The sequence below is a fragment of the Eucyclogobius newberryi genome, unplaced genomic scaffold (assembly GCF_026437365.1).
Source record: "Eucyclogobius newberryi isolate DKJ021-1_F unplaced genomic scaffold, fEucNew1.0.hap1 SCAF_22, whole genome shotgun sequence".
In the NCBI taxonomy this organism is placed as follows: domain Eukaryota; kingdom Metazoa; phylum Chordata; class Actinopteri; order Gobiiformes; family Gobiidae; genus Eucyclogobius; species Eucyclogobius newberryi.
The window spans coordinates 13,345,545-13,359,248 of record NW_027315857.1 but is presented as its reverse complement, the minus strand read 5'-3'; the positions used below and the strand labels follow the sequence as shown (position 1 = coordinate 13,359,248).

General features: G+C 42.1%; 1 protein-coding gene across 6 annotated transcripts in view; it reads right to left on the bottom strand.

Annotated features, from left to right (window-relative positions):
• pcdh7b (protocadherin 7b) overlaps nt 1-13,704 on the bottom strand; it is a 144,433-nt gene that overhangs the window by 62,096 nt on the left and 68,633 nt on the right. For 2 of the 6 annotated variants that reach the window (XM_072459335.1, XM_072459338.1), the window contains exon 2: nt 12,564-12,759. The exons of 2 other annotated variants lie outside the window; for them this stretch is intronic. In XM_072459335.1, coding sequence (XP_072315436.1) covers nt 12,564-12,759 — 196 coding nt within the window. Of the gene's footprint in view, nt 1-12,539; nt 12,760-13,704 lie in introns of all 6 variants that reach the window. 2 more of the 6 variants (XM_072459334.1, XM_072459337.1) reach the window with 1 other exon arrangement.

Here is a 13,704-nt window from a genome sequence, read left to right as displayed (position 1 = left end):
ATGTTTGTCCTTTAAGTATTTTAACAACACAAGTGAAATTTTATGATCGTGTGGAACAAGTGTAGCCCTGGTAGCGATTGTAGTAGCAGAAATGGTACTAGTACAAACCCACTAATGATTATCCCAAGGGAGACAAATAAATAACTTTGAACTTTATTCTGTTCCTGCCCCACTGGTTACTACACTTCTACCATGTTTGTTCATTCATCTTAGCCTTAATAACAGTAATGCGGCATTTTTTCTTCTGATGTAAACCTGTGAAATAGATGTTAGAAGTCTCAACTTGCACGTAAACTAGTAAAAAGTGCAACTCGAGCTTAAATGAATCAATTTTGCTGCTATAATGCCGCGCTTCAGTTACATGCATATTCATCCATATTACGAAGAGGACGAGGAGGAAAGAGCATCTTGTGTTGCCCTGAAATAATCCCAACTTGTCAGCGAGTTGTTTTATTTTCTTTGCCGACACGTAGCCTATATTCTGCCACATATTGTGCTGACACATTTCATTTTAGCACAGAGGGAGAACTTTGAGCTAGCTCTAGGTTGTGGGAGGAAGGTGAATGAGGTAATGCATTTTTAAAGTCTGGTGAAAAATTGTCCCTGTCGCTGTCCTTTTTTCTTTCCGCAGTTAAAAATAAACTACAGCTAAAAGAGATAGCACAATGGGGGGGAAAGCTAAAACCCCTTTAAGTGGGACAACAATGCATAAGCAAGCAGCCTCGCACTCGCAAAGAGGGAGAAACTGCAAATAGAACAATTTCACGGCTGCTGTAAGAAGGGAGCTGAGATGGTTTGGTTTTTAGTCGGCTGAGCTCCCGGCCTCATAAAAGATGTAAGGCTCTAATGCTGACCACTATATGAAATTCTTGCCTGGTTGTCGCTTGGGGATACGATGTTTGATGGACTGGATGGACAACCTTTTGTAGAAGGAAAAAGAAGTCAGCGAATGCACTCTCGGCTTTGACAAAACCTCTGCTTTGTTCTCCGACCGACTTCCAAGGAGACACAGCCAAATTTGCTTGGGCTAAGAAAATAATGAGCTTCCTTCTCGTACCCTGAAGTAACAAAATACATAACAGACTTTGGTTTAGTTGAAGGCCTTACGCATATGGCATGACTCGTAATGATTGTGTCCATGAGCGAAGCTTTTGAAATCTGACCCTTAAAGTTGAGCTAAATGAAATGCTTCCAGCCAAGCGCTCAAGAGGCTATCGTCCCCGAAGGTTGAGCGAAGCATGTATGAGATGGTTTATGAAAGCTTATAGCGGCTCAGAGGTCAAAGTTCACGCAGAGCACCATTAGGAAACGTCGACATAGCTTTACCGGTGGACAACTTCTTTCTATAAATCATTCTGCTTCCATCTCCCTTGGCGCCTCCTCCCTCTTTTTCTGGTTCACTTCTCTCCGCACGACTGTAGACGCCACATTAGCAGCATCCTCAAACACAGAAGACTTGCGTTGGATGGGAGAAGGTGCCAATACTCTCCCTTCCCCCTCCTCCTTTGTAACCAGCTTTCATCTATTTTTATAAGGCGAAACAAGGGGAAGTAAAAATAAGTTGGTTAGGGCCGTAGAAACCCCCACTGAGAACATGATTCATTCACATGTGCTGGCATGTGCAAAACATACAAGAGTGATGACGGGAAACTTCACAAGAGGCTTCACGGATTCACGTTGGGATTTGTTCGACGCAGCCACACATTTTGAATATTGTAAAGTTGTGTTATTTCAAAACTTTGGAGTTAGCAAAACAAATTTTCCAGAATCTAGATGAAGAATATTAAGGGACTATTGATGGTAATAATTACAAAAAAAACATAATTTTTTACACATTTCTAAAAATCGCAACACGTTTGGCTTTGATGAGCCCTCCACATGGAGACTTTTTCTTTTTTTTTCACCATGTACAAATAAAGGATTTTTAATTATTACCACAAAGAGAGCCTCTTTGTTCCTTGCCTGCTTTTCCATCTTGGCATCATCTTCCTGTTTTGTAATTATAGAGAATCACCTGCTACCTCCAATAAGCACCAGAACGGTTGTACAGTTTTGTGCACAAACAACCATGAAGCACATCGCACTGCTGCTTTCAATTATACATGTATATTTCTTCCCTTTCGGCTTGCATGTAGTAATTGCAACCACAAAACCAGGGAAACCATCTCAAGTTTCTCATGTGTCTCACTATTGCACTGGTAAAACCAACTGACAGTATTTACATTGAATAGACTCTTCTATTTATTGACGCACACCTTGCAGATTATGGTAATACAGGCACTCTAAATGAACAGCATCACTTGACGATTTCTTAAGAGCCTAATATTAGCTCTATTGAGTCTGTTAAATGTAAAATACACTAATAAGGCACACACTCTACCTCATCCATGCTAACATGCTCATTACCATTAACTTCCTACACAAAGCCCTCGGCAGCACACTCTTTATTTGCTTGTATTTTGACAGTTTTTGACGCATTCAGTCTGTGTGAGTCATCAAACCAGCCCGATTAAAGACCACTCTCAAGTCAGAATCCTACATAATACAACCTAATTGGTATCAATTAGTCGTGGCACTCCAAGCTGTTGACAAAATCCCCTCCACAAAGCCAGTTTTGCCGCCATGATTGTCCAAGAATTGTGTGCTGGAACCAGACAGTAACGAAATAGAAATGTTGGGGTTTTTCACTATTCAAAGGCATTCTGTGGAGGAAGTAGTGGGAGGATGGAATAGATGGAGCAAAGAAACAAGAAAGGTTAAACTGCCAAGGCATTGTGTTTTACATGCTTATAGGAGTCCAAGCCTAAATGTACATTTCAACCTCGCCTCAAAGGTCATAAGAGGGATAACATCGCAACATGGCTAATTCTACAACATTCGTACTCCGCGCTAGCTGCATCTGCTTTGGGAAATGAATGCGCACCTTTTTTGTTCTGCTTTAATCTGCTTTCCTTTTGTTCAAAACGAAAGAGTTTGCGAGAGGTGAAGGAATTTGCTGGCAACGGTGACGGACTTTTGTTATTATGCATGAGAGTATGTGTGGGGATACGGTATGTTGTGCGTACATAAAGTATAATACGTTTGGCTCGGGGTATGAATGAATGCATGAGCGGCCCCAGCTTGGTGCCGGCCTACAGGATGTGTGAACACCTGACTTGTGTTTCCTTCTCCCTTCTTGTTTGTTTGTTGCTTTTCCCAACAAACTCCCCCAAGTGCGAAAAGAAAATGAATGCCTTTCGTTTCTTTGGCTTGTTCTGATTCCGCTATGCTCCCAGTGCGAAGCTGGCAGGGCTTAACATATGCACATAAATGTACTCAGGGATGCACTTGTCCGATATTGTGTTTTGCCTTCCACTGAGGAGATAAATAAGTAAATAGTTTGTGTTATTGGCATGCTCCGCAACTAGTCTAAACCTTACAGACCACACACTGGGAATGACACGGTAGCCCACTGCGCCCCAGCACGGCACACCTGATGTTCCAAAGCGGGGTATGGCAAATATGATCGCTCACTCCGGCGCAACCTGTTCACCTGAAATGCATCGCGGTGTTTTTCCAGACAAATACGGGGTGAGGGAGGGGAAAACATGCTGAAAACAGTGCATCGGGGAGGGATAGGGACAAGATTGAGAGGAGGTCCTGGCTTGATGCCTCAGAGTGGTTTAATTGTCTTGACTAAACACCTAACATGCTTTCTCGAGCCAAGCAAAGGTACGAGTGTTCAGTGGTAACATTATAACCACCTGCCTGTTATGGGGACTTGGAATGTGCAGAGTTAAAGCCATCCAAATCATTTGTGGCCATGAATGCAACAGATTGTAGTTGGTATTCTGAAACACACTATCAGAAAACAGTGACTTTCATAGAAATGTGCTATTAAAGATGCTTTTATCCTGTTGTTGATTTGTCAACTTTTCAAATGTTTGAACACGACATAAATTATCTAATCCCAAATAGGTGCTAATTCATGGGTTTGATTCTCGGTCATGACCATTTTCTGAATGTCTCTCCCCCGCTCTCTCTCCCAATTTCACGCTCTAATTCCTGTCTAATAAAGCCTTCGGACCCCAAAAATCTAAAATAAATAATAATGTATGTGTAAAACTCCCAGAGAATTAAAATCTGAAAAATAGACAGAGTCTGGTTTAAATCTGGCATACAATTAGATATCAACAAATCCCTTGGTATGTTCTGTAAGTACAATAATGTAAAGTGTTTAGTGTGTGTAGGTGCAACTTGAAGATGTGATCTTTATGAGAAAAATGCATTTTGAGAACATTACTTTCCAAGTTACCATGTCCCATGAAATTATACAATAACGTTGAGAGAACAAACAAACCAAAAAAAAAAAGGTTTTGCCTATAGGGTCTTGCCTTAAAATGTTAATTGCTATGGCCATGGTTTATCATTCTGAACACAAGGATAATGATGAGACACTGTGGTATTCAGTGGTCATAATATTATGGCTCATTGATGTTTAGCAGATGCGGAATATTGAAATCTATCACAAATTTTTCCAACGTCAACGCATCGGAATTTGATTGAGTATTCTCTTCCTACTGGCTAACATATCTCTATACTTCTACCTATTACCTGGTGTTTTTCACGTCACCGTGTGTGGTCATAATGTTACGCTTGATTGGTATCCAGCAAAAGCATTGCATATTAACAGCTGTTGGAAGGAAGCAATTTCTATTCTGAACATAACCCATTTGGATGCTGTCCAAATTGCTATTGTCAATGCTTGGTTGACTCTAAAAAGGCGCAAAAAATGTATCGGCTGTATATGACTGTAGGGCCTTCATTGAAAATACAGTCATGTCGCCATCTAGCAGAAAACCCTATTCTACTCAGTGCCTTTTTTCCCTCTCTCCCACTCGCGCCTTTTCATCTGCAGCTCGCACAATGTAAAAATATACAACAGGCAAGCGTGTTTTAAAAGCCAAAAAAGAAATCAACACACACATGCCCCCACTGAAACAATATGGCTGACTTACAAGAGCGGGGCCCTTTCATTGCATGAGCCTGACAGCACCACTTTTAAAAGAAACAGTACAGAAATTGAAGCAATGGAAGGGTTTTTTTCTCTTTTTTTTTTGCACCAAATGGCCTCTATGGCTGTGTGATGCCTCAGTGTGTATCAGTGTTTATAACCAGCTGAATGGCTTTTTTAATCTCTGTCAGGAGTGGGTGTCAGGACGCCTCTAGCTCCACAAAAACACCACCAGTAACAATTCCATTAGACGCACTTGGACCTCCACAATGTGTTGCCTTCCCTGTGTGTCCGACCCGGAGTGCCCGCGTACAATCGGTAAGGCTTTGCGCAGTCTCCTGTGCCGAAAAAGGTGATTAGACGGCTAAAGTTCTGCACCATTTCACTGCTTACGATCCCATTAAGGTAATTTAAAATGGCTGACCCAAATACAACTGCGCGTGCAAGTTTCAGTGGCTAGTCTCGAGATGTGTAAAGGGTTGCCTTACAGGGAAACGTGCTGTTCGGCGAGTAGCTTGATATGAATTGCAGTGTGCGGTGAACCAAGGCCACAGTGTCTATGGAAAAAAAGATCTTACTTTTCATTTTACATCACAATAAACCATCAATAGCGCTTTGAGGCAGCATACGATATCAATGTAATGTACAAGCACAGAGTAAAGAAGATGAGCGACCAAGTGGACGATATTATTGTGTCCTTGAGTTGGACACTTCTCTCACCTTGAATGAATGTGGCGTGCGTGTGAGGGAGTGATTGTTAGCGATCATAGAAGCCCGTAACCTTGGTAACCTCGCATGTGTCTGTTCATCCCAGGGCAGCTATGGTAAGATAATAAAACGACTTTCTAATCCAGGTTGCAAACTAGTGCAAGCTTTTCTCACTCATGTTCACAACTTTCGGCTGCGTTTCCAAAGCTACATATTGTGTTTAGTCAAGGTTATTATTTTGGCCACTCAAATGTCTAGCACAGTAGTTCTCACACTTTTCACACCAAGTACAACCAAAGAAAATAGTTGGCCTTCGGAGTACTGCCAGAACTAAACCTGGACTAAAACAAGTCTACAAGGCAAGGGAAATGAGGACAAAAATGTGGATTAAAGTGACTCTACTACCTGAAGTAGTTGGCGTACAATAGTTTGAGAACCACTGGTCCAGCACACAATAAAAAGGATATTTGAAAGAATCAAAATTTTAGAATGTGGCCCATTATATGATTCCCCTCAAGAAACCCATAAATCCATAAACTGCCAGTTACTTCCCTTATTAAATCCACATCACACACAACATTGGAGCCATGCAAACGTTTTATGTATGTATGTATGTAAGTATGTGCACAGCTTTGTCCAAGAACCAGACCGGACACTCTTGCCTGAGACTGCAGGTGCACTCAATAGTCCATGTGTGCGAGACTGCACTCTATGCGACACCCGCTGATGATTTGAATACCTGCCTGCTCCAGCGCCACAGTGATCAGTCATCTTCCCGTCAAAAGCCACTCCCTGCTGGGGACTTTATCATGCGTGTAACCATCCCCTTCCTCTTTTCTCTCCCCTTTCTTCCCTACTCACTCTTTCCCTCTAAATTTCATCTTTTTTGGCTCCCGTGCTCTCATTTACTCTTTCCTCCCTACGGTCGCAGCGGGTCCTCTTGTTCGTTCCGCGTCCCTCGCTGTCTCGCTTGCCCCGGGATGGTGCGCGGAGAGAGTCGGGGACAGATGGAAATGAATACGAGACACGCTTGGCCGACCGACGACTCGGGGCAAACATGAAAGACAAAGCCATGCTGGGAAAATGTGTTCAAACAAAGCGTCGCCAGCTCGCAATGCACTTTCGGGGGGCGGTCTAGATTGGATAACTTAAATTAATGCCAGTACAGTGACCTTAGGGAGGAACGATGATAGATGCGGGGACTTGCTGATTGATAGCACTGCATTATAGCGCACAGATATGCAGCAACAATCCGGCTTCCTCTGACTAAGTTTGGGGAAATCAGACCTAAAACCGGTGCCTGTGCTGCGCCTCTCTTCAAATATGAATGGTTTTAATCAAACAAATTTGCTTTGCCATCTGGCCCCACAATCCCGCTCAGCCTAATGAACACACTTCCACGCATGCACCAGCACACATTATTAACCAGCCTGAGCAATGTGTTCCAATAGGCGTAAATAGGCAGAAACAACAACAACTTGGACAATGATAAGCCTGCTGTAATTTGCCTTGTTCATTTGAGTTTATTAAAGTTTTGTTTGCAGTTTTGAATGGTCACCGCGGCCACAGTATGGAGTAGTACCCAACACTTTTAGAACCCTCGGCATATTCATTTGTTGGATGGCTCAAACCGCAACTGTCAAACATGAAATTGTTCCTTTGCTGAGGTTGTCATAGTGAAAAAAATCGTGAAATTATTGGTTGACTACAAATTTGGGCTATGCATCGTTCAATCGACACAAAGGGGATGTGGTGTGGTGCTGGTAAAAGATCTAGATATAGAAAAGTAGACAGAATCTTAATAAGTGAGTGAGAGGGCAGATTTATTCGCAAAAACTCCAGCTAACTCGCTCAATGGCCAACCAAGACGCCATCGGGCAATTATTCGACTAAAAGCACCACAGCCCTAAACATCAAGCATGTACAAGGCAATATTTTGGATTTTTGACCTCAATTTGTCACGTGGTATTCTCGAGACGGTTGGATTGCTCTTCATTGCAGCAAATAGGGACATGGCTCATCTCTAACAACACCGAGCATGTCCCTTCACGGTTCCTTGTATTCAAGTGTGTCCAGCATTTTCCTTTGAAGCTAGTCCCTCTCCCCACTACATGCCAGATAACTGTTGTGATGAGCCACTTGTCCGTCTCCTCGGTGCACGTTAGCCAGCGGTAAATGATGATGTTTGTAATACAAGTGTGGTACCCCGAGATTCCTCAGCGGGAGAGACAGGCAGGAGATAGAGATTGTGTGTGTTTGGGTGTGTGTGTCTGTGGTGGTAGAGCTCGTTGTCTGGCAGCCAAAGTTGGAGGAAGAGGGAGAGAGGGACGTGGGCGGAATGTTAACGTTAGCAGCTAGCAGGATGTGCTATTACTCTCTTAGCGGCTACAATAAATTTGCACTATTCATCTGTCTTTGCAGCCAGCATAAACAAAATCAGCCTCCGCACGATGCACTCTGTGATATAGTGGTAAATAAAAGTTGTGGACTGGAATGTATTTCTTCCGGATTGTGGGCAAACAACAAAATGTGATAAGTAAGTATGAAAACACAAGACTTTTTACTACAATTTCTTTTAGTGTTTTGTGCCGACTGGATGAGAGTGTCTTGGCATTTATCATTCGTTCTTGGCCACGCATTCTGACTGGAAGGAATCATTTGGATTCAATGTAATATTATGAATCAAAATGCTTATCGACAACTCACATTTGTGGTCTGCGGCTGCATCTTAAGCAACAGGTTAATTAGTCATGCTAGTTTTGATGCGTTTCCCACATCAGGTATTGAGTTAGAGCGCCATCTACTGGCTGCAAAGGGAATTACACAGGCTAGATGATAAAACGCTAGCTTGCAGATGAAGCTTTTAACGAAAGCTGAATGTTTTAAAATAGTTAAAAGCTCAAAAGGTTGATTATGCTGTGTTTGTGTCCTTTAATTATAATGACAGTAAAGGAGTCGGTAGGACGTTCAGCAAATTGTTTGAGCCACTTAGACCACTTGACTACCAAACAGCACTAGATGAACTCATTTACAAATAACTAAGTTTGAAGGTTGGAGAATTGAAGAATAATCAGTTTGATGAGGAGTTCATGGTGTACTTTATTGTCCTTGTAAGAAAATGTCCCTTCTGCTTAACCTTCAATGGCGCTGAGTCAACTTATTTTGAGCAGGCTGATCGCTCATGATCAGGACAGGAGGGACTAGCCCGATGGTTCACAACCTCTGACCTTCTTGCTGTGATGGAGGAATGCTAACCACGGTACACCCTTTATTTTTAAACATATGCAAATCATACTGTATGCAAACTGCTCAAAGCAACGATGACTTGTTCATGAACGCCGTCAGCCAAGTTACCACCAAAAGCACAGCATCCATTTTCAGAAGAAACAAATTTGCATTTGGCATCTTTAACCTATTGATTAAACTCATTTGCACACACGATAGTGCCGATTACGTATGTATAGCACAGCCACTGGCAGCACATTATAACATCTATAATCTGGATGAAGGGCATTCTGTAAAGGTGAGAGGTCACTGTATTGCATTAGCCTGTTTCTCTTTTTTGTTGTATGGATTGAAAGGGAGATAACCCTAATTGACAGTGACCTAGAGGATGGCACGATACATTGGTGCAATACACTGATATTACATCAGGTGTTGAGTCATATAAAAAGACGCCGCATACATCTCAAAAGGGCAAGCGTTTTTGAAGTAAAAATTGAACAATCCACTACCAACAAGGCAATGTAAGAACCTACCAATCTTTGACGCTCCAATAATGCTTTAAATGTAGTTGTGGAAGACCTCTTTGACATCCATAACAGCCTAATTGAGCGCTTGACTCTAAACATTCAGTGTGGATGAATATGTGATGAAGACCAGGGTAACCTTATGAATAAGTGAGGGGCCCAGCTGTGTGTATGGAAGATCAAGAAATGGTAAGATGTAGAGTGATAGAAAATCTGTTCCAATTTGAAAACGCACACGTAAAACTTTCAAATGTAACATTTATAGAGCTGCTACTTCTACTGCAACTAAATATTTTATATGCACAATACTGTTTTGTCTTATTTACTTTTGATTTGACAAAAGTTCATCACAAATACATCACAGGAATATGATATGACTATAATACGTTCATAAAAATGTCCACGGCTACCTTTTGCCTGTATGCTAAAACTGCAGAAAACTGTATTTTCAAAACAGAATTATGATCATCTAAACTCCTGTTCAAAATGGCATAATTCTTCAAGTGACCCTCAGAATTCTGTTTAAAATGAATTTGCTGAAGATGGAAAAGTTGTGTTGTTTTTGACATTCTCCATAGACAGAGGGAGCAGCCAATAGAAAATAATAAAGTTTGAAAATCTGACCTTGATGAAGGAAATGGATGTCGGAAAAAAAAAAAAAAAAAAAACAGGGTCCCTTGGCACAAGTGTGGAGAGAAGTGATATGAGTTTTGGGCAAACAGTGATGTTGTTTTTCTGTTTGCCAAAAAGTCCAAGAGGTTCCTGACCATGGCTTATGTGCGGTCATGTGTGTGTGTGTGTGTGTGTGTGTGAGAGTGTGTGTGCGTGCGTGCGTGTGTGTATGATTCATCCCCTGCACAAAGAATTTAACGGAGTAAGAAAAAGTCTGCAATATTGATGAAACAATGTGCTAAAAAACATCTGTAAGTATTGCAAAAAAAAAAGTGTGTTTTATTTCTGAAGCTTTTTTTTATTGTCCAAACATCTCACACTTTAACAACTGATTGATCTTGTTATGAAATATTACAATGTAAAATGAAATGAAATAAATGACAGAAAATAAAAATGACACACAACACTTCTGCAAATACTGACCACTGAATAAATCCACTAAATATTCTTTCATGACTGAATACATCTCTAAATACTTTCACCATAATTCCTTTTTTAAACTATAAATTTAAATCGGAGCAAAAAGCAACACGCCATAATAAAACCCAAAGAATGAAATAAAAAAGAAAACGACAAAATCCAATCTATGTCTTGATGGCTTAACTGCCCCCTTAGCTACATTTTCTGGGTTCACAAACACTCTGACCACCTATCACGCATGTAAATGTCCAAAATTACCTGTCGCTAACGGCACCCAAGCTAGCACTAAGCCCAGGCACCATCTGCGAACTTTTGTTTTCCCCCTTTCGCTATTATTTCCTGAAGTTTTTTTGGCACAATGTCAAAAATGTCTATTGCGGGGCCTGGGTTACAGCACAAGGAGGAGTGCTAATGACCGCTCTTACCTACGCTTAACTGGCCACAAAGGTTTGCCAATTGCTGTAAGATGATTCCTTTTGTTATACACAGCTGAAGCTCGACTGTGGCGCGACCTGAGGAGTCTTGTGTTGACGTCGAGGACACTTTCCAAAGAAATGTAACGCTTTTGTGTTGACCAAGACCATATCATATTCTCTCCAAACCGCAAGGCCACTCTGTCCCAATGCTCCTCACATACTCCATCACAACACAATCTCTACAACTCCCAAGCCTTTTTGTAAAGCTATAATTGTATTTCCATGTTTGACTTTTATGGACTTCTCCCCAAGATGGCACGCAGCATGTTGTTTGTTTTGGATGATTGATTTATAAATCGACCTTGACTTGATTCCACTAAAACTTCCTTTACTTTGCGGCGTCTTTTTACAATCTTACAGTCATTTCAATTTCAAAATACACAAATTCCAATGTCTATGCTAATATATTCACTCTCATTTGCACAAGGTAATATCTCGGCTGTTTGTTAAATAAAACTGTTTTAAATGCAAAAAAAATGACTGGCAAATATTGGTTTTATTCTGGTTTTGTGCTACATTGTGACCTTTGCCGGCAGTGACATGTACAACTCCATCAGAAACCACATCTGCAAACTTAGAGGAAGGATAGAGATGGGATCTTTAGGAGATTTGAATATCTTTATGCTAAGCTGCAGTGGGAAAGCCTGCACACTTAGGCTTAGCACTCTCAAGACAGCTACTGCTTGTTAAGCATCGCCTCAGACTGCTAGACTATGAATGGGACCATTACCTCCATCTCTCACTGCACACACAGGCGCACACCCTATCCTCACATATTTGGGATCTAGTTGAACTAAACTAGTGCATGTAAAGTACGCGGCACCGCCAGGGAGACAATGCCGCGCCCCAGGACTTGCCACAGCAATCTTCTCCAGCGCTCCCGCTCAGATTGGTTCCACTACAGTTTCTTTACCACATCAGTTTCATCTGCTGATTAAATCAAAGATTCACTCAAGACAAACCCACCGTCTGTCCAACAATTCAGGTTTGGTCTTAACCCCCTGTTGCTTTCCTTTTCTACTTGATCCGTACAAATAAAAGTAATACACCAAGAGCGTATTGAAGATTTAACCTGAGATGGAATTCGGCAGGAATTGAAACAACGTCCAACAAGATAGTGCAGTATAAAAGAAGACAAGACGACATGAAGGGTGTTGATTTAAGAGAATATGTGTCTTACATATATCCCCACATGTAGCCTCTTTGATCAAATAAGCCTGCTGTTTTTGAAACAGAAACAAAGCTTTTAAATCCAGGAGTCCCTTCTACATGATGCTGAATTTTGGAAAAGCATTAGGCCTATTCAAAGAAAATCACAGCTACAGCACCACACTCCCTGTCCTCCTCATGCTGCTATCTGAAGCCAAGAACTGTCAGACCACAGCTAAGCCACAGGACTCTCAAAATAAAAGGATTCCTATGTCTGTGTGTGTACTTGAGCTATTGGTGTGTACTATGTGATGTACTATATGTTTCCTATATCTACAGGCTTTCTAAGCTTTCTTTAGTGTTTGCCCCTACCATTTTCCATGTGCTCTGCCTCACCGACACTGCCATCCGGCGTTGTCCTCTCGTAGCTGTCCTCAGGCAGGGGCAGGGCGCCCAGCCGGGGGCCCGACGAGCTCTTGCTGCTGGGTGTCTCTGACTCGTCCAGGCCACTGTCGTAGCAGCTCTGCAGCGATCCCTGCTGGTGAGGGTCCTGGGGCTGGCTCACCACCGAGAAGGTCACTCGGCGAAATGGCTACAAGAAAAACCAAACGCCGTGGGTCACTAAAGGGACTGTTTCTGTGTTCAGACTAGAGAGGATGTTGCATCCTCTGGGTTTAAGAAAAAGATTAAAATAGCATATAGGTGATCAAGAGGAGAAATAGGTCAAAATAATTGGTAAAGTTTAATTGGGAGAATCAGGGAAAGGAATTGTAGGAATAATTTAAGGGCACAAAGAGGGTTAGCCTTACCTCTAAGCTAGCTGTGACTTATGTCATCCAATCTGCTCAGTCACAATGGCTAACAATGACCTTTTTTACCACAAACAAGGTCCTCGCTTTCACTCCTGAAAACCTTCAATGGGAAGACCTTGTAAAAGGGACAAACAAGAAAAGCTCTAGCCTCACAAGACGTCGGGGCTCGGGGGAGAGACAGACATGGCAGCTGGCTCAACCTGTTAAATACAACTAAGACGAGAGCGCTGCCGCGGCCTCATTTATGTGTTTTCATTTGCACAAAGAGGCCAAGGTGAACAAGGCTCTGCTGGAGATCTGATTTACCAAGAGAAGAGGCAAACGCCTGCTTTCCATAACAGGCAATGACTAACAAAACTTCTTTCCTACAATCTCTATGTTCACGCTGTTTACATGTGTCTGGACAGCAACACTTGATGATCAGAGGCGAGCAGGCTATTCCACTATCAATGGTGTCTCTCTACGCCCAATTCTGAACTAATGACAGAGAATGGAGGGTGATCGGGACAGAGTGAACATGGGGTGAGAAATGGCAGTCCACGCTTGCTCATTACCTGGATAAATAGCATAACAAATGGCAAACACCAGTCATTAATTTTGTACAAACACAACCGCGCAACCTTCCCCGACGTGCTCCCTCCTCCGTTCTCCTCGCATCCTTGCTCCGTCATCAAAATTAAACGCGACACAGGCCCATTACTCAACCATTTTGGGTCCCTCCCTCT